A 24,010-nucleotide genomic window follows, 5' to 3' on the forward strand; every position below is an offset into this window, starting at 1 on the left:
ATTACAGGATCTGAAGCATATGTTATGGTCAAAGACTAATAAATAAAACCATACCCCTACAGCTCTGCAGCTACAGGGCCAAATAAATACCCGGAAATTTGACCTATCTCTTCAAAACTAATCCTGCTTTGAGTGCATGATATTGATCTTCATTAAGATAAGTATTCCCCAACTGAAAAATAAAACACCAGCAATCTTACTAATAGGGTAGCTTTCCTAATGATCTGAGTTTTGATTTCTTCTGGACTGTCAAAAATGACGTGGGGAAAATTGATAAATGCTGCAGTCCCAGTTTTAATCGACCTTGTCACGTTGAAATACATGTGCTTAACATCTGGAAATAGAACTGATGCTTAGTGCAATGTCTTAGGATAAATCCTCAGTGTTTGATACTTGTAACATTTTAGACAACCAATATCAGTTCTATCTTTATTGGATTTCTAAACTTCAGAGATCTAAATTCTTTAGAAACAGACACATGTATAATGTCGGGTGTAGGATACGTTATACCTACACCCTTTCTTTACTCCTTCCAAAAATATTATAAGCAGAGGTTAAAGAGAAAATAAAGGCTACAATATATTCAAAAGAAGTGTCAATCAGATGTGGATTCTTAAAATAAAACTCCCAAAAACTTTTTTTAGAAAATTAAACTTTATTTTCTACTGCCACTAACATCAAAACATTCGACTTTAATTTTCTACCAATAATTTATATATTAAACACGAGATTTTTGGTTTCATTTACAATTGCTTCTTCAAAAATGGAGAAAAAACCCTGAAATTTTCGTATCTTGCGGTTGGTCATCAACAAAATAGTTTTGAAAAAAAATAATTCTGGTTCTAGGCAAAATTACATACTTAGAAGTTGAAAATATAAATATGATGTAGTTTCTCATTTGATAACCTTCATTTTATAGTCTTCGGAAACCAGGACTTCCAACAAACTGTTGAAATTTCGATGGGGATAAATGATGCTCTTTTATTTTCTGGCGTATTTTTATATTCCTATGCAGCAGAATTTATTAAAAAAATTCTTAATGAAAAGAAGAAAACACTTGCTTTGATCTTTAAGTCGACATTCACTTATAGCAACAACATTTTGAATATTTTTTTATTCTGTCAACAAGCCACTGAGATATGCAGAGATAGAGGGATCGGCTCAAGTTGCCTGTTGCGTGCCAATTAATGTGATTTCAATTAAATGTCCGAGAACATCTACCGGAAGTGTTCTATTGAAGAAAAAATGAAATATGTCGTTAGGGAGAATTCAGTCAAGAGCTTACGTAAATTGTCCTTGACCCTGTATGGAGGCATGCTAGAGGATTAACAAGGAAACAAATACAGGAGATAAACCTATACACTGGGAATCAGGTAGCAATTATTTGGTTAATTGACTTCCGCAAAACAATTTGTCAATTCAACATCGACTCTTGTCTCAGTGATTACATCACTGCATTGCATAACAGAGTGCAGACTTAAAGAGATTTGGAAAAGCATCTATAAATTGGCTGTTAAAAAAGGAGCCCGATACTTAAGAAACCTCCCTTCATAATAAAAATCAATACTTGTAGCATCTGGACAATTTTTTTAGCATGATTGTCAAGTTTGGATCAACTTATATTAGTGACATAATTTAGCTGGACGTCATGCATTGTCTGTAATCAGTTGCTTTGCAATAAAAAGCAAGATTTTCACTCAGATTAAAAACTTACCGCAGTTTAATAATTACAATAAATATTAATTAACGAATACATTCTTTTAGCACATGTGGCTATTGAACTTAAACGCAGATATAAATGCCAAAGATTAAGACTGCCAAAGTCTGTTTTCTTTTTCAACTTCCCTCATCTTTTTTACATGTATGAGCTCAGCCTGGACAACTTTCACAAAAAATACTACGCAAAAAATATTTTACTTTTCAAATTTTAAAATACTTTATCCTTTTTATCCTCCGTCAATATATGACTTCTTATTTCCTAATGCAGTCGGGGAACACAAGTTTCCCGAATTAACTTGCTGATTTGGTGATGTTTTTAACAAGCGTCTTACATTTTTGGCCTTAAAAGCAGACCTAAGAGGCAATGGAGCCATTTTAGTTTTTGTAAGGGTTAAACCCAATTTTTTCTTCATAATAAACTTACTACTTTATAAATCCTCTCTTTATTTCATCTAGAAACTATTTATATTTTATCGTTTTAACAATTTAACAATTCTGTATATATAAATAACGCATATATATTAATTGTTTAATAACTATTACCCTTATGTAGGTGCTTCGCATAATGTTGGATGAATATATATTTATAGAATTTAACAATTCTATAAATACGTAATAACTATACCCTTATGTAGGCTGTTTTTTTTTTAAATCTTGACCTATCCATCTAATATGATATTTGATGACCTATTTATCAAATGTAATGGACGGTTGAACAATTTTCAAAGTCATTTCAATGTCATGTTAGAAATAAATTACTTTTTTGTGTATTATATTCTGAGACGGATTATCTAATCTGAGTTTTCTGGGTCAAACAACCATTTTCATATGTCATTAAAGTTTATCATTAAAATTTTAATTCAATCTTGCGTAATTTTGCATCATTTTTAAAAAATCTCAACTTAATGATTCAGAGTGTTTTCGTGACAAAATTAATTAAAGAAGCGGAATCGATTCTCCGAACTCCGAAAAAGGCCGTTTTATTTTCTTTATTGATTTGCGTTGAAGTTTTTAGACGAATTCTGTGTTAAAAACCGACATTTTCCCTCACCGTTACTCTCCTAATATTCCACTGTTGATGTATTTTGAAAGATATTGCATGATTCTGCCAATAAATGTAGGTCGGCCAGCTACATTTGACCTCCATAAAAGTCACTGACCTACTTTTTTCATTTATAATCTCGATAAATTATGCACGTGCAAAAGTGTTCTTTCGGCATGGGGATAGCAATTTTAACACCTTAATTGGCTTTAAGGAACTAAGAGTGTAATGAATATTTCATAATGTTCAAGTAATTATTTGGAATTTAGAAAACCTAATTCTTTGGTGAATTGAGTAATTGATTCCCCAAGGCCCTAAGTTGGAAGACGATTGCTTTCAAATTGGAGAAATGACAATAATTTAGTTTAAATGCACTAAATTGGTAAAATGTGCATTATCTGGTTTCAAGGTGCTTAGAATAAGATCATATTTTTAAGTTATGGAGTAGTAATTACAGCAGACGATACCGAGGTACATGTATGTTTATTTCCTGTTTAAAAGACTTGATTCATATTTCCAAAGTACTTGTATGAAACAAACTTACAAAAACAGCAAGTTTCACAGTTTTTAAGAAAATTATCAACAGTCCCCAAAAAGAACATTCAACAAATATAAATGCCAAAACTTTTTATTTCTTAAGTCCTCTGGATAGTTTTTTAATTAAAACTACAATAAAAACACACCACAACTGCTAGGATGCTTAAAGATAGTCATCATTAGGAGTGACGAGACTCTATATACCAATAATATACTGTCAAGTACACTTTTAAACGACTTTAAAGGCTTTGCTAAACTTGTATACGACCAACAACATCTTAAATGAAATTATGTTATGTGTCCAAGAACTCAGCTATGATCACGTGACCATTTGGCGTACCAATCCAAAGAACTGGTTGTTCGTATTGGTGATCGAAAGCCAGAGCGTTAATACCCGAAATTCCGGGGCCTTCAAGAATAAAACGCTTTAGCACGTGGCCATTAACGTCAGTGACGTGTATAGGTAATGGACCAAACTCAAGTGGACAAACAGCGCTCAGTAGATTATCGTTCATGTCTACTATCAAAGATTTGCCTTCCCAATCCTCTTCAGGTTTGTATTTGGTACATGATTTTCCTGATTCCTCTACAACTATCAAGGACTTGTCGTCCACGACACATATAATCCCGTTCGATGTCTCTGTGACATACCTGGGAACTGAAAACATCGGTTGTCCAGCCGAGTCCATACAGATTTCTCTCAACAGCATTCCATTGTCGGAAAAGATGGCTATCTTTCCAGGGGAGTCCGACTTCTGCAGGCATACAAACAGCATGTCGTCTTTGTTTATATGAAGTCCATATGTGCTGTATGGTGCTAAGTTTTCAAATTCTGTTATCGTGTGGTCCTTTTTTATAATATGTATTGCAGGTGAACCACTGGAACAGTAGAGTTGACCATACTTGTTCACCGCGGTATATGTTGGCAGAAATTTAACTACATATTCATCATGAATGTGTCCCGACCTCAGCACCAGATATACGCGGTAATTAAACGTAGTCACCCAAGCTTTGCCGTCAGGTCGAAGCTGTATACTGTAAATACTGGATCTTCCTTTCTCCGGTTTAAATTTTAGTTCAAATTTGAGCTCGTTTCTGTACAGTTTCTTCTGACTCGAGCCAAATCTACCATCTTCCACCAATGTTCCCATTACGGATCGTATGTCCTCTTTTCCAGTTCTAATTTTCAGGGGCTTTGGCAGTTCGTTTATTGATTGGCTTGAAACTTTCATCTCTGTCAACTTTGGCAGGTTATCCTTTACAAACTCTTCGATAGTATCGTCATCAGCCTCATTTAGGCTTGCTAAAACTTGTCGGATGTATTTTATCTGCTTTACTTGTTTTTCTTTTAATTTTTTATTTTCCTCTAAAATTCTTCCAATTGTTGTTTTGTCCAGGACAACTTTGTTGTCAACTGTTTGAAGCATTTCTTTCTCGATGTTTTCCAGATTTTCCCTTAACTTCTGAGCCACCTTCGATATTTCTGCTTTATTTTCAGTTACGGCTTTATCATATTCTTTTTGATAATTATCACATTCGCTAACCTTGTCATCAAAGGTGCGCAGTTCTTTTTCCTTTACATCTAATTTCTCTAACATCTCTATTAATTTTGGGTGATTTTTGCGTTCTTCGATGGCAGTTGTTTTTCCCGCGCCACTTTCCACTAGTGCAATATTCTGACCTTTACTTCTTGAATACGACTCCACCAGGGTTATAATTGTGTGATGTTTCGTTCCCGCGAGTTTGAGATGGTAGGAATGGCACGGATCACATAATTTCTGATGACAGTCCATGCATTTCCAATTTGCTATAGAATCCATTTCACAAAGATCACAATTAACGGCTGCTTGAGCTCCACCGTTCTCCATTTTGTATAGACTCCCTTAGGAACTTCCGTGTTGATTCGTCAAATTTTGTTGACACGCCGTGTAGACATTCCTATAAAGGGCACGGTTGTCATTGTTTTTTTAAATGAAGTACATTCGTCCTGTTGATAAAAATGCGTCCTTGTCGTATGATTATCACATGTCTAAATGACCATATCCGGAGAATTTATTATCACCTGAATTATTGCAAGAGTCTGACCGTCCGATAGGTTATTTTCTCTACTCTAATGCCCATTTCACTGGTCGGATATCTGTGACAAATGCACGGATGTAATACAACTTTCGAATGGAACGTTTTGAGCTATATTTAGAGTGTTTATTGTCATCTTTTGACACGCCCATTTCTTTAGAAATTGATAAAACGGTCAAGTTGTTTCTTCAAATATATATAAATATAATAGCCAATCAAATTGAGGATTAAATAAACACCGTGTAAACACGTGTTCACCAAAACATGTGTTGTGGTAACTTTAGACATGATAAGTTCAAAAATATGTACATATTCGTTGCAATTTGTGTTTACAGAAAATACGCTTAACAACAAAACTATTTTTTTTAAAGCTCCATTTCAGTGTAACTCATGATGCTTGTCGCGAAGAATGGATGTCCTAAAACTACGATGAATATTACTTTCTCGTTTCTAAAAATATGGGCGTGTCAGTTTGTTATAATTGACCTTCAAAACATGACTCAGAACTTTTCATCCAAACGGAGAATTTTACCACTTCAATGCGCTTCATTGTATATAAATGCATTTATATATAAATGTTATAAACTGTTCTTTCATTTTAGTCTATAATAAAAATGTTGGATGTATAATTATCTTCAAGACATCCTCGATAACTAACATCATTACAGAAACCCCTGCATTTATTCAGATTTTTTATTTGACTGTTATTCAGTTAAAATAACAGTCAAAAGTAGTAACAACTCTTTTTTCTGTAATCAATATAGAAATATTCTTTTTTGGGATATATATATATATATATATATATATATATATATATATATATATATATATATATATATATATATTTTTTGCCTTTTTTAGCATATATATATTTGTTTTATTTTTTTTTTTTAAGGAATGATTATATTGTTTTCTGTTTATTCATTTTGTCTTCTCTTATTCTTTGCGAGGTAGTATCGCTTCATCTTATACTAATATAATTTTGCATCGATCTTTATTTCTTTATACAGTGAACGTTCGACAGGTTTTCTTACACGAATTATTTTACATCAAATAATCATCCGGAATATATACTTTAGCAGCAAAGTTTGTTATAATTAACAGACAGTCTGCCTTGATATGACAAATTTCACATTATATTGAATCATTATTAATATCTAAAAGTACAATCAATAAGTTTTCCTAATAATCCTTTTATTTAGAAATCGTTCAACTTTGTGGAATTCACAAAGTCATAGAAGGAGCGACTGAGTAAGTGAGTAACCTAAAATTCTTAGCAGAGTTCTTGCGTTAAGTTCTCACAGTCGTAAATGAACCGCAAAGCTTAAGCTCTAGGCTGCCTTTAATTTAGGTACATTAAAAATTTTAATTTATGGCGCATTAATCAAATGTATAAAGTATATATATATATCAAAAAGATATTTTGTTCTTTGTATATGCAAAAGGTTGGAAAGGTTTTAATTAATGTAATTTTAGAATGGTTTCAATTTAATTTAAATGGATACACGGTTTTAAACTATGCTATTGAAACCTGAAGCAAATACATGTTCATGCATACCGTGTATTAAAATTTATTACAAAATTAAATCACCATCCATTAAAAATACATGTATGTTTTCTGAAGGTAATGTGATATCTCAAAGTTTGATTATCTTTTGATATTTGTTTCGGAATTTGAAATTAATTTGAGAAAAAGTAAATTGTGAACCTTCCGGATATATTTTGCTTTATCTTGAATAAATAAATCCTCGCAATCTATTCACATCAACTCATGCTAATATAAACTTATTTTCTTTCTTAATTTCGAGACACGCGTAGCATGGTACCCGTACATAGGTAGCTTAAAAATGGATTCACTTTTGGATAACACCATTAAAAGGGTAATGAAAAGTCGAAGTCATCAAAACCATTGGGCATTTAAAACAAGTCCGTGTGAATGTTCTTTTGTTTACAATGCTTACGACTTAATCTGGATTCTTATTAAAATAGGTTAATGGTTTAAATGCATGCTTGGACATGGATATATATGAAATCTATGGATTCACTTGATTTAGTCAATGAAAACTAAAGGTGTCATATGTCCTCTTTGTTTCAACATGCCCTGAAAAACGTGTTTGAGTCTTTCAACAAAATAAAACTACGGAATTCTCAGAGGACCAATAATCATAATGCGCAAAACAGTGCAATGCATTAGTGAAGCAATTTTAAAAAATGCAAACTTTAGAGAGAGAGATATAATGAGTAGTAATGGTATTAGTGCATGTTTCTCAACGTGACAAAAATCAATATGAACAAAGGCTTTTAACACTTCTATATCTTAACAGCTGATAATTATTTATTTTTCGTCTGAAAGACAGAGCTAGGGGGAATAGAGCATATATAGTTTATGTATATATTTTTCCTAATAATTTTGAACTGTGGTAGATAAAATCGGCTTACACAGTGTTTATCATTGTTCTTCTTTAGAATCTACCAACCTACAAGTTTGCAAACTCTATAGAACAAAAGAAGTCGGTATCTGCCTAGACTATAGAATATATTGATATACATCGCGGTGGCTATTAATTATTTCTTAACAGTGTGATTTTTAAAAATCAATATACACCATCGAGGCCAGTTTTGTGTATCGTAGATAATAATATCCTTTCAGGCGAGGTTTAGATTAGAAATAGAGTAAATATTGGAAGACTAATCCACTGCATGGCACAATGTTCAAAGAACAATATTGCAATAACCATGAAAGATAAACCGAAAGACCCTGTTGATATCACTCTATCGTAAAAAGAAAATTGTGCAAAATGCCAAGATCAGCTCACTTTGTTATTTTTTTATATAAGTATAAATAATAAATAAGAATTTGCAACATAAAATTGGAAATAATTTGAAAGATCGTGTCTTCATCGTATACTAGTATTTAATTTTTTGTCTCTAAGTTTTGTTATATTTCAACGTCGTTGGATACATACAAGTATATTATGGAGGCTTACGTGCATGGCATATTAAATACATTGTTGGTCACAGTTAAAATGTTCTCCAGTCTTTCTCTGTCTAATAGTCTAATATTTTAATACAATTCATCCAATATATCAATCAATCATTAGTTTCTTACGGGGGTGCAGTATTTCTTCTAAGTCTCAACATGTTCGACCAATTTTTTGCTTATAAAAAAAATCACCCCCTGCACGCTCAACTTTTTTTACTCGTATATGTACTGTCATTGTACCCAAGAAGTTTAATTTACACCTCGTCCACATGTGCTAGCGCCACACCGGTGCTTTTGGAATTTATGCTATCACTACCCTATATGAATAAGTTATACACGTGAACGATCAGCCTCTTTCGGTACACGTGCTTGAGTTATAGGACGGGCTTGCTGCAAATTGGATACGTATTTTCACAGGAATATTACATCAGGCAGATAAATTTCACTCCATTCCGTCTATAGACCCAAACTAATAGTGCCGTACTGGAAAACGATGACCACCTTATTAATTTTGCAGAAAGCCATATTGGAGTTATTGTCAAAAGAAGTATCGAGTTTAGCACACGAAACAATTACCCATGTACACAGTAGAAGATTATTTTTGCTAAACATCAATAATAAAAAAACATTTACCGTCACGTTTCGGAACAAAGTCAGAATACATAACTTATGCACGAGACTGCTTTTATCATTTGGCAAAGTATCATGTAAATTTTGACATTATGGGATAAAATTCAACAGAGTAAGAAGTTATCATGTAAATTTTGCATTCATCTAGTAAATTCAAAATTTACTTCATGATAATAGAGTGAAACTTGTACAACAATTGTTTTCTTCATGGTTCTCTACTGTACCTGAGAATATAGATCCAATACAGCAAAAATTAATTTTATTTCCGACATATATATGTATATAGTAGTTAGACAAGTGGGTAATGATATATTTGTTACATTTTGAGGTAAAGTAATATATACACGTGAGCCTATGAATCGTGTTTGAAAATCTCATGATTATGGGCTACATATCACGTGACCAAGTTCTTGAGACAGGATTGCATCAATTCTTAGAATTTTGTAATTCAAAAAGTGTCAAATATGGCGAATTGACATGCAATGCCAAAAACAATAACATCCAAGTTTTGGTTGGTAATGAACTCTGGAAGACCAAAATTATGTAATTTTAAAAAAGATACAGATATCACTAGGGGTCTCTGATAGAATAACAAATGGCATGGGACATGCATGAGGCGCAATCCGCATCAAAGTGAAACTACGATTGATGGGTAAGCCCGTCCCAAACTTAAAGTACGTAAGCCCATCTCTTGCCATTGTTTTCTATGAACTAGATTATGCGATGTCATTCAGACAGCTTCTGTAATGCCTTCCTTTTGAGATGGATTATCATGAACAGATTACGATCACAAAGCACGAATTAAATCTTTAACAGCTGATTGCAATCAGTAAAGTATTTATATACATAAATGTTTCAAAGGTAAGAATCATGAATTATATCAACTAACTACTCGAGCATGAACAGTATTTTTTCGGTCATTGTCACGCTATAAATGGGCCAATCCTGTATACTCTCGTTTCCAATGTTCAGAAATCGTTGTTCCATTAGCATTAGAATGAAAATTATCAAAAATTTCTCTTTCAAAGTTTTTCCTACGTTAATGTACTCATTTACTAAAGTGCTTTGCGTTATCAGTTTCTCTGAGCTTACACACTGAATTTAATACCGCAAAGGCAGGTTAACAATAGACAAGTGCTATGGGCCAGTATGAGGTGTTAGAAGGGCGAAATTTATGAAAATTGATTTGTAACTTCAAACTCCGTGCAAAATTACACTAGATAAAGGGAAGGGACAAATTGGTTCATGGAGATATGTATCTGTTGGTTTGGCTAGCATCATGGTAACATTTTCATTTTCAAACAAGAAAAAGATATTACATTGCACTTATTTGTACATACACACTAGGACATTCACGAGAAGAATTCTAGCGCAGAGATGGTTTTTTTTCTCACCGTTTTGATTTCGAGAAGCAAAAAAATCTTACTCTTTGAGTTCTATAATCAAATCTTACACAATCTTTCTTTATAAAAAAACAATTAATCCTCGTGTTACAATTTTATATACGATTTAAGAAATATACGGTCATATACCTTCTTTCTTTTCAGTATTAAGGGATGGATGCATTCCTATTATCCTCAGATTACCAACGAATCGTATTTCTTAAATAGTTAAAAGGGTGGCCCCGTCTCTTCGCTGCATTTGACAAATATTGAATTAAAGTGTATGTTATTGACGTATAGAAATAACCTATCAATCTATAAGTGCACATTAAATCCTAAGTTACACAAAAAGAGAAACCGGGGAAAATAAAATGCTGTATTAATGTGTCAAATCTGAATGTTATCAATGCATGGGGTGCTTAGTTTTATAAGCATTGATATTGATTTTCAAAAAAGGGAGAAAAGAAAATAGAAAGTTAATTCTGTGGGTTTGTGATGCAGTTTCAATTCTTTGCCTTTAAAATGTTCATATTTTCTAAACAATTTTGATGATAAGATATTATACATGAACTACATGTATAAAAGACACCCACGGGACCAAAGAGAGAATATAAATTTTAAATTTCGTGGAATTCTAAATAAAGCAAATATTTTATTCTTACCTGTCTATTCAGCAGAAAGTGAAATCGATTCTTAAATGCTGCAAATTCCTGATGGGAGAAAAATCAATTCCCAAACTGACTGAAAGACAATAGCGCTATATTTCCGTTCTGGTTTTTAGTATCCGCAAAAGGCAATTCCACGTCAGCTTAGAAAACCATTACTGGCCCCAAAAAAACTAATTACACTCTTTCCATTAACCAATACACACAAATCCTGGGAAATAAGTATTTGAAATTACCAGTCAAAACTTGAAAAAGAGTAATTTAGAATTCTCTTGTGTTTTCAAAGACAAAATATATTTCACAATCCAGCACTCAAAACTAATGGCTTATCTTCTTCAAATGGAACACAATCCATGATTGAAATATGCTTTATCTAAATTTCCAAGGTCGTATTCTCTATATGACTGCAATTTTCTTCGCCCCAAACAACAGTATGAATAACAAATGCAACTATTCAAAAACTTTTTAGTCATTTGTAAACCGTAGTAATTTTGTTGGTTTCGATCCGCTTAGCTCCATTATCGGCCTAATTACACGACAATGAATCCGCGCATTGGGTATAAATTACCCCCCTTGAGAACGTCCTATGTACCTGAGTGTCGCGGCTCAGTGCGCCAGGTACATACAATACACCCAATCAACAATGTATAGCTATCGCTGGATTTAAAGATTGTTTAATTGTTATTCATAATCAATATATATTCTAAGAGGCACTGAAGGGATTAACTTCAATTATCATAAAGGATTTACGGTTATGAAAAATATTACCTCGGATACAAGAATTTAGTTGACATTTTTAAAAAATGAATTTAATGGTTAAGCGGAGTAGGATCTCTCTCTCTCTCTCTCTCTCTCTCTCTCTCTCTCTCTCTCTCTCTCTCTCTCTCTCTCTCTCTCTCTCTCTCTCTCTCTCTCTCTCTCTCTCTCTAAACATCATACCAGGCGCGGATCCAAGAATTTTTTTTTCAGAAAGGGGGGGGGGGGGGTTCACCCCTTTTAAAAAAAAAAAAATTTTTTGACAAGCAAAAAAAAAAAACAAAACAAAACAAAACAGAACCAAAAAAAAAAAGAACAAAACAGAACAAAAAAACATCCTTTCCCAAAGAGCTAAATATCTAAGTCTGTGGAAAGTGGGGTATACATAGGCCTAGTCGTCCCAGGTCACTTTTCGTTGGTTTAGTACATTAGTCATTTTTACACTTTTTAATAGTGGGGTCCGCCCCCCCTTCCCCTTCTAGACCCGCGCATGCTTATACCACTGTATCAGCTGAGTAAATTTAGGAATATTTGAAGACTTTGGGTTCCGTTTGTATATTAATTGGGGGCATAAAATTTTACACGTGTTTTTACTCCTTTCACCTGAGTTAGATTTTAACGAAAAGGATTGAAACCAATTAAAAAGTAGATGTTCTCCTTCTGTTAACATCTTTCTTTCATCACTTATTTTTTAAAAAGTCATATTTGTATACAGATATACAGATTTGCAGAGAGACAGTAGTTCATGGTGTAAATGATACAAGGCCAGAAAAAAAATCGTCCTCTGCCGTAACAGCGACTGCACAGCCACTGCCGTGACCAGGATTCGAACCTGGGTTGTCGCGGCCACAACGCGAAGTACTAACCACTATACGATCACGGCTATCTGAGGACATATTTCAACTACAATAAGAAAATAATAATTTCATTGGTGCAAAAAATTCGTCAAAAATATAACAATATTGGGTAAATTTTATTGTTCTTTTCACATGCATAGTGCTCTTCAGTTTGTTTCCAAATCTTTAAAAGTTTCATGTTCTCACCGTCTTCTGTAAAATCCGGCTTTTAGTCAAGCAAAAATTGAACTTCCGGTTCCGATTTGCACCGACTCCATGTGGTAGCGACCTTGGCTATCGCTTACTGCGAATCTTGTGTAACAGCAACCCTTATATTTCAAATACAAGATGTCAGGATTTTTCTCAAAGCTAGGAGCACTTGGTGTTGCTGTTGCGGGCATTGGTAGTGTTGTAAACCTTGCACTTTACAATGGTAAGTAAAGTAGTTTACCTCATACGTCATAGTCACAGTAACAAAAACATAGACCTATTTCATCAGAAAGAAAATTCCATGTTTTTGTTAAACTTTTAAAATTTTGAGACCTCAAAATTCATCATTGGATTTTGCATATGAAGAAGAAATTAATATGTCCTTTTAGTATTTAATTAAGACGTTTGGATAAACATAAAAATGAGAGACAAATGTCTCTGTCTAAGACTCTTTACTTTTTCTAAATCATCCTTATAAAACATAATTTTTTAAGGGTATAAGATAATGCATATGATTAAGATGACATTTATGATGTTTTGTGTTCTACAGTTGATGGAGGACACAGGGCAGTACTATTTGACAGATTTAGAGGAGTCCAGGAAAAAGTTTCAGGAGAGGGAACTCATTTTCTAATTCCCTGGGTACAGAGACCTATAATATTTGATTGTAGATCACGTCCCCGAAATGTTTCTGTGATCACTGGTAGCAAAGGTAAAAATTATTATGAATAGATATTACAACCCCTTACTTGTTGCCATACATGTTAACCTATTGTGATGAAAAATAGGGAGATTCGGACCTCAAAAGCGGTAGCATTGCGCGTGCGTTGTTTTACGCTTGGATTACCTACATATTTCATGCAATATATTCATGTATGTAGCCTTAAATGAAACCTACAATAATTAATCTTAAATATCAACTGCAAAGAAGACGACAGAAACACCTTAACTTTGACATAAATTGTACAAATTCAAATATTTTTCTAGCTGCAGATCTGTAGCGTTTTGGTTTTATATATTTGTCTTTGACCATTTTCATGATCATCATTTTGCTTGGATTGGCTGTTTCACTTAGCCTTTTGAAGAGTGATCTTTGCCAATACAGCATAGAAGCAATAATTCTGAATGTTCATTCAGTTGTTAAAGAAAACAAATGATGGCATGGTTTAAACATTATCTAAAACAAGTTCCTATCTTTCGTTATATAAATCAGATTTCCCGCAATGATCGAAAACGAAAGTAAAGATGTGCCACATGGCTTGGTCAATCGAGTGATTTCTTGACTTTATTGATAAAATGAGCTTTATGCTTTTATAGAAGATGCCAAATGTTTTCATCTAATTATTAAAAGCTGTATCTCCTTTTTCATGGCAGTGATGTTGACTAAATTTATCGTAACCAATGTAATCACTGGTAATCTTGTGCTGTTGTCGTTGTCAAACTCGTGCTTGAAATCTATGTACACATCGATACAAAAAGGCGTTTGTATGCTTCTGAGTCAAACCATGCGATATCTTACGAGATTTTATGAGAGTGGCTTCAAAAATGGATACCCAAGCGAACCAAAAATACTTTAGACGCAACTTTTGTAGAAAAGCGGTAGATTTTTGAATTAAATCGGTAGGCGGGAGATGGAGTGAAAAAGCGGTAGACTCCCGCCTAAATCGGTAGAGTTAACATGTATGCTTGTTGCAGAGCTGTAGTTCTGTGCTTGAGAATATTTGGGCAGATAAAGCAGAGATCGAGAGCTATATACAGATCCAACATTGTAAAAGCTGATAAACAGTTCTGCTGCTAAAAAATTCCTTGTATATATCTTACGAAATGTTCACATTTATAGGGTCAAATGATTCAACTTGCAAATAATAGCACTGAGGAAGACTTATCATCTGATGTCTTTAGTTTCTGTATTTCAGCCTAGACATAGTTTTTGATTTAAGGTAATTCAAAGTGTTTGTATCAAAACTATTCCTCTTTTGTAGATTTACAGAATGTAAACATCACACTCCGTATTTTGTTCCGCCCCGTTGTGAATGAGCTGCCAAAAATGTACACAAATCTCGGTCTGGATTACGACGACAGGGTTCTCCCGTCCATTACAAATGAAGTGTTAAAAGCAGTTGTGGTAAGTCCAAAAAGTAAAGATAAATTAAGAAAGAGCATTACAGTTGTTTTACCATTGAACACTGTTGTTTTTAATTAAGAATGCAGAATCAAGCCTTGTCAGTTACATATTTGGTTTTCTAGTAGAAGAGAAATTACAAGTGACATAACTCTCCAGTTATTGTTGGGAGTACTTAGATTCTTAGTTGAAGACTTGTTTAAATAATTAGTACAGATGCAGTAGCCTATGTATACACCCATCTATTAATAAGTGAAAGACAGGCAGACAGACAAAGGACCCATATCAATTTAAAGTCAGCATTATGACGTGTCCCTTACCCCGGATCTACATATACTATCACTTTAAACATTTTGCTATTTACTAAAATTAATATAGAATAAAACAAAGCTTTCAATGTTTTCTTTTAATACAGGCACAGTTTGATGCTAGTGAAATGATAACACAGAGAGAAATTGTTTCTCAGAAGGTCAGTGAAGAACTGATTACTCGCGCCTCACAGTTTGGAATCATTCTGGATGATATTTCATTAGTAAGTATGACTTCAACTCATACACAGTCAAATACCTGACGATTCAAGATAATGAGATGATTTTCATAAACATTTTAAGAAAAAGTAATTGGGACAGCCAAATGTCATGCCAACATATATTTGGAAATATCAATGTTTTACATAACATTTAACCCTTATCCTGCGGTCAAAGTTTTGGCTTATCAGTTCCACTGCTGCGGCGAAAGTTAAGTGTAAACAAATATCGCAGTTAATGCATACTTCATTTACTTATCAGCTTATAGCGTCCTTATCTTTCATGCAATCAACACATAAGTTGTGTGTAAAATATAAAGAAAAGAAAGAGCTTTCTATGCATAAAAATTTTATTTCTATATTCCTACAATTTATTGCATTTATGTCGATTTATATTTAACAGTATGGATAATGGATAATAAGTCCGAATAACTATTCAAATGCTATAACCATTAATTATAATGATACATTAAATATCATTATTATTCCTTTAGATAGTAGCTTAAATATATTCCTTTTAGTGTATAAACTTATGTCCTTTCTTACAAAGCTCCGGAGACTAAAAGCATGCATATTTAGGTCAGCCATTTTGGAATATTTCTTTGTTCTGGAGTTCCATCTATTTTGGATGGTGATTATGTACATGAATCTTTCTGATTGGTGTATATTTTTACAAATTCTAAACAATTGGTTAATATTTATACTTGTTTCATTCATTGACATGGGATGCTCTGCTAAAAATAGCAGGTAAACAAAGCATCAGAAGAGGAAACCCCTCAAAACGACCTGAGGTCGCGATCCGCAGCAGCAGATCTGATAAGCCAGCGCGACTCAGAGTCGCGATTAGCAGGATAAGGGTTAATAAGTTTAAACACAATAAAAACAGCTTAAGTAAATAAAGGAAACCATTTTTATCAAGTTTCATTTGAAACGAAGTGGCATAAATTTGTACCATTATATGGTACAATTTATTTGTTGTGTATTGCAATTTACGGGTACATGTTTATCAGTATATTTTAACACCCTTAGATTACCAGTACACACTTTTACAGTACGGATTCATAAATCTGGTTTTCTATATGGAAGTATATGGAACTGAACTGATTTCATTGTTTTGAAACATTGCTTAAAATGCATAAATGCATAAAATTTACACATTCAAACATTTGGTATTTTTTTCCAAGTGAGGCATTATAGTTGTTGCTGTACACTAGATATTAGAAATTTCTGATTATTTTTGTAGACACATTTAACATTTGGAAAAGAATTCACGCAAGCCGTAGAAATGAAGCAGGTCGCACAACAAGATGCAGAGAGGGCTAGATACAATGTAGAAAAGGTAAAGTAATGTTATACTGAAAAAGACACTGAAAAATAACAAAATACAAAGCTACTGATGAATGGGAAATGTGGAATTCAAAGTAGAGTGTTAATTTCAACATTGAAAAAATATTGTGAGTTTAATATCACAAAAATGTAAATTTGATCTGATAATAATAAATTTCAGTATCATCGTCTGATTTTAAAAAGTTTTTAATACGAGAGTTTCGAGATTGTAACTCTCCTACGATAGAGGCGCAAAAAGTACCCATTTCAGCATGGAGGTGGGACAGATTGTTTCTGTAGTGTATACAAACGTGCATAAATAAAAGAAACGATATTTATGGCTTTTAAAATTTATTAAATGTTATAGAAAGATAATAATGTTAAGCAATGATGCATTTGATGATTTTATCAAGCTCAGCTATGCATATTTACAAATCTACTATCAATTTTCAGGTACTTGAAAACAAAAGAAATGTCGTAGTCTTTATAAAAATTACCGATTTTCTTGATTGTATGAACATTTTCTAAAGAGATAGTGTTTTTAGCTCACCTGAGCCGAAGGCTCAAGTGAGCTTTTCTGATCACATTTTGTCCGGCGTCCGTCTGCAATGTCTGTCAGATGCATGTCTGTATAAACTTTTCACATTTTCGACTTCTTCTCAAGAACCGCTGGACCAATTTCAACCAAACTTGCCACAAAGTATCCTTGGGTGAAGGGGATTCAAGTTTGTTCAAATAAAGGGCCATGCCCTTATTCAAGGGGAGATAATTGAGAATTAGTGAAAATTTGGTGGTATGTTTTAAAAATCTTCTTCTTAAGAACCACTGTGCCAGGAAAGTTGAAACTTATAGGGAAACATCCTCAGGTAGTGTAGATTCAGGTTTGTTCAAATCATGTCCCCCGGGGGTAGGGCGGGGCCACAATGGCCGACCAAAGTTTTATATAGAAATATATAGGAAAATTCTTTAAAAATCTTCTTCTCAAGAACAGCAGAGCCATAATTGCTGATATTTATATGGAAGCATCCCCAGGTAGTGTAGATTCAAGTTTGTTCAAATCATGACCCCCGGGGGTAGGGCGGGGCCACAATGGCCGACCAAAGTTTTACATAGAAATATATAGGAAAATTCTTTAAAAATCTTCTTCTCAAGAACAGCAAAGCCATAATTTCTCATATTTATATGGAAGCATCCTCAGGTTGTGTAGATTCAAGTTTGTTCAAATCGTGACGCCCAGGGGTAGGGCGGATCCACAATGGCTGACCAAAGTTTTATATAGAAATATATGGGAAAATTCTTTAAAAATCTTCTTCTTAAGAACAGCAAAGCCAGAATTGCTCATATTTATATGGAAGCATCCCCAGGTAGTGTAGATTCAAGTTTGTTCAAATCGTGACCCCCGGGGGTAGGGCGGGGCCACAATGGCCGACCAAAGTTTTATATAGAAATATATAGGAAAATTCTTTAAAAATCTTCTTCTCAAGAACAGCAAAGTCATAATTTCTCATATTTATATGGAAGCATCCTCAGGTAGTGTAGATTCAAGTTTGTTCAAATCATGACCCCCGGGGGTAGGGCGGGGCCACAATTGCCGACCAAAGTTTTACATAGAAATATATAGGAAAATTCTTTAAATATCTTCTTCTCAAGAACAGCAAAGCCATAATTGCTCATATTTATATGTAAGCATCCCCAGGTAGTGTAGATTCAAATTTGTTAAAATCATGACCCCCGGGGGTAGGGCGGGGCCACAATTGCCGACCAAAGTTTTATATAGAAATATATAGGAAAATTCTTTAAAAATCTTCTTCTCAAGAATAGCAAAGCCATAATTGCTCATATTTATATGGAAGCATCCTCAGGTAGTGGAGATTCAAGTTTGTTCAAATCATGACCTCCGGGGGTAGGGCGGGGCCAAACTTTTGGATTCAAACTTTTCAATAGTAAACCAATTACTACTTTTTCCTAGCCACAATGCTCGGGTGAGCGATGTGGCCCATGGGCCTCTTGTTAGGTTATAATAAGGAAAAGAATCAATATGTCATTTAGATTCCCAACGTGCAATGATCAGATGCATGTGTATATAGTATTTATTAGAGGTCCATATCTCTTCCCTCGTCCGAAAAGTCTCACATCCACTGATATTTTCTTTTTTGTTTCGATTTTTTTTTCTTTAAAAAATGATGCCTTTACTTTGATTCAGTTATTCTCAAGTTGTAGAGTGCATCCTAACAATCGTGTAGTTATGATAAACCGCTATATCGATGATGCAATGTATCCAACATACACAGTCTCAAATGTCTGTCCCACCTGTTTGTTTACGCTGCAACGAAACTCCCCTCCTTAACGAAAGAGCGCACCAAGGGAGATAATTTCGAAACTTGCGTATTAAACTACATATATAGAAAAAATTATTCCTCTCAGAGAACATTTTAGAGCTGTGAAACTAAATGTATAAACAGACATTGATCAATATTTCGTACATTTACAGGCTGAAATGGTGAAGCGAGCTGCTGTCATTTCAGCAGAAGGTGACGCCGAAGGTGCTAAATTGCTGGCGGAGGCTTTCAAGAATTATGGCGACGGTATCGTAGAACTCCGTAAAATGGAAGCAGCTGAAGAAATCGCAAGCGACCTGTCAAAATCACGAAATGTGACCTATTTACCTACAGGACAGCAGACTTTACTAGCACTGCCTCAGTAAACTTATGATTTAGACAATTACGTGGATTTTATGATTGTGATTGACTGACTGTATAAATACACATGTATATTTAAATATTTAGATATGCATTGTGTTCATATGTCTGGCCAAGAGTGTATGGGTTTAATTGACACTTGAGTTGATTAACATTTAGAGAAATGCACATATTGGCACATTATATTTCAGGCATTTACTGTGGTTTCATTTTGGTTGACCAGTATGCCTTTAAAGTTGTATGGATGATGAACATATTATGAACAACCATTTTGATGAAAATAAAAATGAATGTAACTTACATGTTGTTTTGATAAGTTAAATGTTTCTGAGGAAGATAATCATGGCAGTTTTTAGTTCACCTGAGCCAAAGTGAGCTTTTCTGATCACATTTTGTCTGGCGTCTGTCTGTCTGTAAACTTTTTAGCTCACCTGAGCCGAAGGCTCAAGTGAGCTTTTCTGATCACATTTTGTCTGTCGTCCGTCCGTCTGTCTGTCCGTCTGTAAACTTTTCACATTTTCGACTTCTTCTCAAGAACCACTGGGCCAATTTTGATCAAACTTGGTACAAAGTATCCTTGGGTGAAGGGGGAATTTAAATTTTTAATATGAAGGGCCAAGTCCCTTCACAAGGGGAGATAATCAAGAAAAGACAAAAATAGGGTGGGGTCATTAAAAAATCTTCTTCTCAAGAACCACAGGGCCAGAAAAGCTGAAACTTATGTGGAAGCATTCTGGGGTAGTGTAGATTCTAAATTGTTCAAATCATGACCCCCGGGGGTAGGGCGGGGCCACAATGGGGAATCAAAGTTTTACATAGAAATATATAGGAAAAATGTTTGAAAATCTTCTTCTGAAGAACCACTGGGCCAGAAAAGCTGAAACTTATGTGGAAGCATCCTTGTGTAGTGTAGATTCTAAATTTTTCAAATCATGACCCCCGGGGGTAGGGCGGGGCCACAATGGGGAATCAAAGTTTTACATAGAAATATATAGAAAAAATCTTTGAAAATCTTCTTCTGAAGAACCACTGGGCCAGAAAAGCTGAAACTTATGTGGAAGCATCCTTGTGTAGTGTAGATTCTAGTTTGTTCAAATCATGACCCCTGGGGGTAGGGCGGGGCCACAATGGGGAATCAAAGTTTTACATAAAATATATAGGAAAAATGTTTGAAAATCTTCTTCTCAAGAACAACTGGGCCAGAAAAGCTGAAACTTATGTGGAAGCATCCTTGTGTAGTGTAGATTCTAAATTGTTCAAATCATGACCCCCGGGGGTAGGGCAAGGGCCACAATGGAGAATCAAAGTTTTACGTAGAAATATATAGGAAAAATCTTTGAAAATCTTCTTCTCAAGAACCACTGGGCCAGAAAAGCTGAAACTTATGTGGAAGCATCCTTAGGTAGTGTAGAATCTAAATTATTCAAATCATGACCCCCGGGGGTAGGGTGGGGCCACAATGGGGAATCAAAGTTTTACATAGAAATATAGGAAAAATCTTTCAAAATCTTCTTCTCAAGAACCACTGGGCCAGAAAAGCTGAAACTTATGTGCACATGGAAGCATCCTGGAGTAGTGTAGATTTCAAAATGTCGGATCATGATTATGATCAGTGGGGTAGGGTGAGGTTGCAATATATATTAAAAGGGGGAAATCTGGTAAAGAACAGAATGGTCAAAGCTTCTCAGGTGAGCGATGTGGCCAATGGGCCTCTTGTCACATTTTTTACTTCTTCTCTAGAGCCACTGGGGCAATTTCAACCAAACTTGCCACAAAGCATCCTTGGGTGAAGGGGATTCAAATTTGTTCAAATGAAGGGCCACACCCTAATTCAAGGGGAGATAATTCAGAAATATTGAAAAAAATTTTGGCATGTTTTAAAAAATCTCCTCAAAATCACTGTGTAGGAAAGATAAAACTTGTTGGGAAAACCATCCTCAGGTAGTGTAGATTCAAGTTTGTTCAAATCATGACCCCCCGGGATAGGGCGGGGCCACAATGGGCGACCAAAGTTTTACATGAAATATATAGGAAAATTCTTTAAAAATCTTCTCAAGAATAGCAAAGCCGTGGTCATTTTTAAATGTAAGCATCCTCATGTAGTGTAGAATCAAGTTTGGTCAAATCATGACCTCTGGGTAGGGCGGGGCCACAATGGCCGACCAAAATTTTACATAGAAATAAATAGGAAAATTTAAAAATCTTCTCAAGAATAGCAAAGCCATGATTGGTCATATTTATATGTATACTAGTATCTATTTAAATCAGGTAGTGTAGATTCAAGTTTGTGCAAATCATACATGTACCCTCTCCCATTTAAGGAATAGTTGGGACTACTTTTGGGTTTAAACTTTTAATCAATTAGTAAACTAATTTCTGCTTTTTAGCTCACCTGAGCCAAAGGCTCAAGTGAGCTTTTCTGATCAAAATTTGTCCGTTGTCTGTCGTCGTCGTTGTCGTAGTCGTTGTCGTTGTTGTAAACTTTTCACATTTTCATCTTCTCCTCAAGAACCACTGGGCCAATTTCAACCAAACTTGGCACAAAGTATCCTTGGGTGAACGGGATTCAAATTTGTTCAAATAAAGGGCCACGCCCTTTTCCAAAGGGAGATAATCATGAATTTGTTAACAAATTAATGGCATTTTAAAAAAATCTTTTTCTCCAGAACCGCTGGGCCAGGAAAGATGAAACTCATCTGGAAGCATCCTCAGGTAGTGTAGATTCAAGTTTGTTCAAATCATGACCCCCGGGGCAAGGGTGGGGCCAAAATGGCCGACCCAAGTTTTACATAGGAATATATAGGAAAAATCTTTAAAAATCTTTTTCTCCAGAACCACTGGGCTAGGAAAGATGAAACTCATGTGGAATCATCCTCAGGTAGTGTAGATTCAAGTTTGTTCAAATCATGACCCCCGGGGCAAGGGTGGGGCCAAAATGGCCAACTCAAATTTTACATAGGAATATATAGGAAAAATCTTTAAAAATCTTCTTCTCAAGAACCACTGGGCCAGGAAAGATGAAACTCATGTGGAATCATCCTCAGGTAGTGTAGATTCAATGAAATATATAGGAATATATAAGAAAAATCTTTAAAAAAAAACTAGGACTTCATCCTCAGGTAGTGTAATCAAGTTTGTTCAAAGCCAAGGGTGGGGTGGTTTTACATAGGAATATATATTAAATTGTACAGTGGACCAGATCCTCATCGGAACGAAAATTTAAAATGTTATTCTGTCTTGTTTAACTGGTGATTCAGATATCCGGATGCTTCACATATCCGGACAAATTGACTGGGAACCAAAGCGTCCGGATAAATGAGGGTCCACTGTATACTGTTTAACGTCCCTCTCCAGAGTATTTCACTGATATGGAGACGTCACCGTTGCCGGTGAAGGGCTGCAAATTTAGGCCTATGCTCGGCACTCAGGGCCATTGAGCAGGGAGGGATCTTTATCGTGCCACACCTGCTGTGACACGGGGCCTCGGTTTATATGGTCTCATCCGAAGGACCGCCCCATTTAGTCGCCTTTTACGACAAGCAAGGGGGTAAATTTTACACGGGATCATAGAAATATATAAGAAAAATCTTTAAAAACTTCTTCTCAAGAACCACTAGGACAAAGCCATGATTGTATATTTATATGAATATATAGGAAAAATCTTTAAAAATCTTCTTCTCCAGAACCACTGGGCCAGGAAAGATGAAACTCATTTAAATCAGGTAGTGTAGATTCAAGTTTGTTCAAATCATGTGGGGCCAAATCAAGTTTTACATGAAATATCTTTAAAAATCCTTCTCAATTACCACTGGGCCAGGAAAGATGAAACTCATGTGGAATCATTCAGGTAGTGTAGATCAAGTGACCCCCGGCCCTGGGGATAGGGTGGGGCCAAAATGGCCGACCCAAGTTTTACATAGGGATATACAGGGAAACCTTTTAAAATCTTCTTTTCAAGTACTTCAAAGTTTAAACCCCCGGGGTATTTTTGGAATCATCCTCAGGTAGTGTAGATTCTAGTTTGTTCAAATGATGAATGCCTAATTTCAAGCCCGATGTGCTATGGCCCCTGGGCCTCTTGTTTCGTATGTGGCCCATGGGCCTCTTGTCCTTGTATACAAAATATTTGCTAAATGTTATATAAAGAGGCCACCACTTGCCAGTGGAGGGCTGCCAATTTACACCTGTACTCGGCACAGTCTTTGAGCTGTGAGGGATCTTTTTGTGCCAGCACCGAAGTACTGCAACACAGGAATTTAGTTTTATGATCACTTGAGCTTTTGACTCAGGTAAACTTTTCTGATCACTTATTGTCTGTCCATATGTCTGTAAAATTTTCACAATTTCAACTTCTTCTCAAGAACCACTGGGCCAATTTAAATCAAAATGGTACATCGCATCCTTAGGTAAAGGGTAGTTTAATACATGTATCTCAAGAACCACTGGGCCATAAAAGCTAAACTTATGTGAAAGCACCCCTGAGTAGTGTAAATTATAAATT

The 24,010-nt window shown here is 34.9% G+C and overlaps 3 protein-coding genes and 1 non-coding gene across 5 annotated transcripts in view; 1 reads left to right on the plus strand and 3 right to left on the minus strand.

Moving 5' to 3' along the window:
• LOC134245635 (rhoGEF domain-containing protein gxcJ-like) overlaps positions 1–11,878 on the minus strand; it is a 33,068-nt gene extending 21,190 nt beyond the window's left edge. The window contains exon 1 of one of the 2 annotated variants that reach the window (XM_062727902.1): positions 11,032–11,878. The gene's annotated coding sequence lies outside the window, so the exon portion shown is untranslated. The remainder of the gene's footprint in view (positions 1–11,031) is intronic. The other variant, XM_062727905.1, reaches the window with a different exon arrangement.
• Positions 3,592–5,166, minus strand: LOC134245628 (uncharacterized). Its single transcript, XM_062727892.1, has one exon. The coding sequence runs from the start codon at positions 5,164–5,166 to the stop codon at positions 3,592–3,594; it is 1,575 nt and encodes a 524-aa protein (XP_062583876.1).
• A 723-nt stretch (positions 11,879–12,601) lies between the features above and the next one.
• Trnah-gug (transfer RNA histidin (anticodon GUG)) lies at positions 12,602–12,673 on the minus strand. Its single transcript has one exon. It is a non-coding gene; the product is annotated as a tRNA-His (tRNA).
• A 187-nt stretch (positions 12,674–12,860) lies between these two features.
• LOC134245636 (prohibitin 1-like) lies at positions 12,861–19,809 on the plus strand. Its single transcript, XM_062727906.1, has 6 exons — positions 12,861–13,059; positions 13,387–13,548; positions 14,819–14,961; positions 15,374–15,490; positions 16,728–16,823; positions 19,302–19,809. Exons 1-6 carry the CDS (start codon positions 12,975–12,977, stop codon positions 19,512–19,514), a joined length of 816 nt encoding a protein of 271 aa, XP_062583890.1. The 5' UTR covers positions 12,861–12,974; the 3' UTR covers positions 19,515–19,809.
• Positions 19,810–24,010: the final 4,201 nt, after the last annotated feature.

Source organism: Saccostrea cucullata, unplaced genomic scaffold (genome assembly GCF_032062105.1).
Source record: "Saccostrea cucullata isolate Sc308-1 unplaced genomic scaffold, CSIRO_AGI_Scuc_v1 ctg181, whole genome shotgun sequence".
Taxonomy (NCBI): Eukaryota; Metazoa; Mollusca; class Bivalvia; order Ostreida; family Ostreidae; genus Saccostrea; species Saccostrea cuccullata.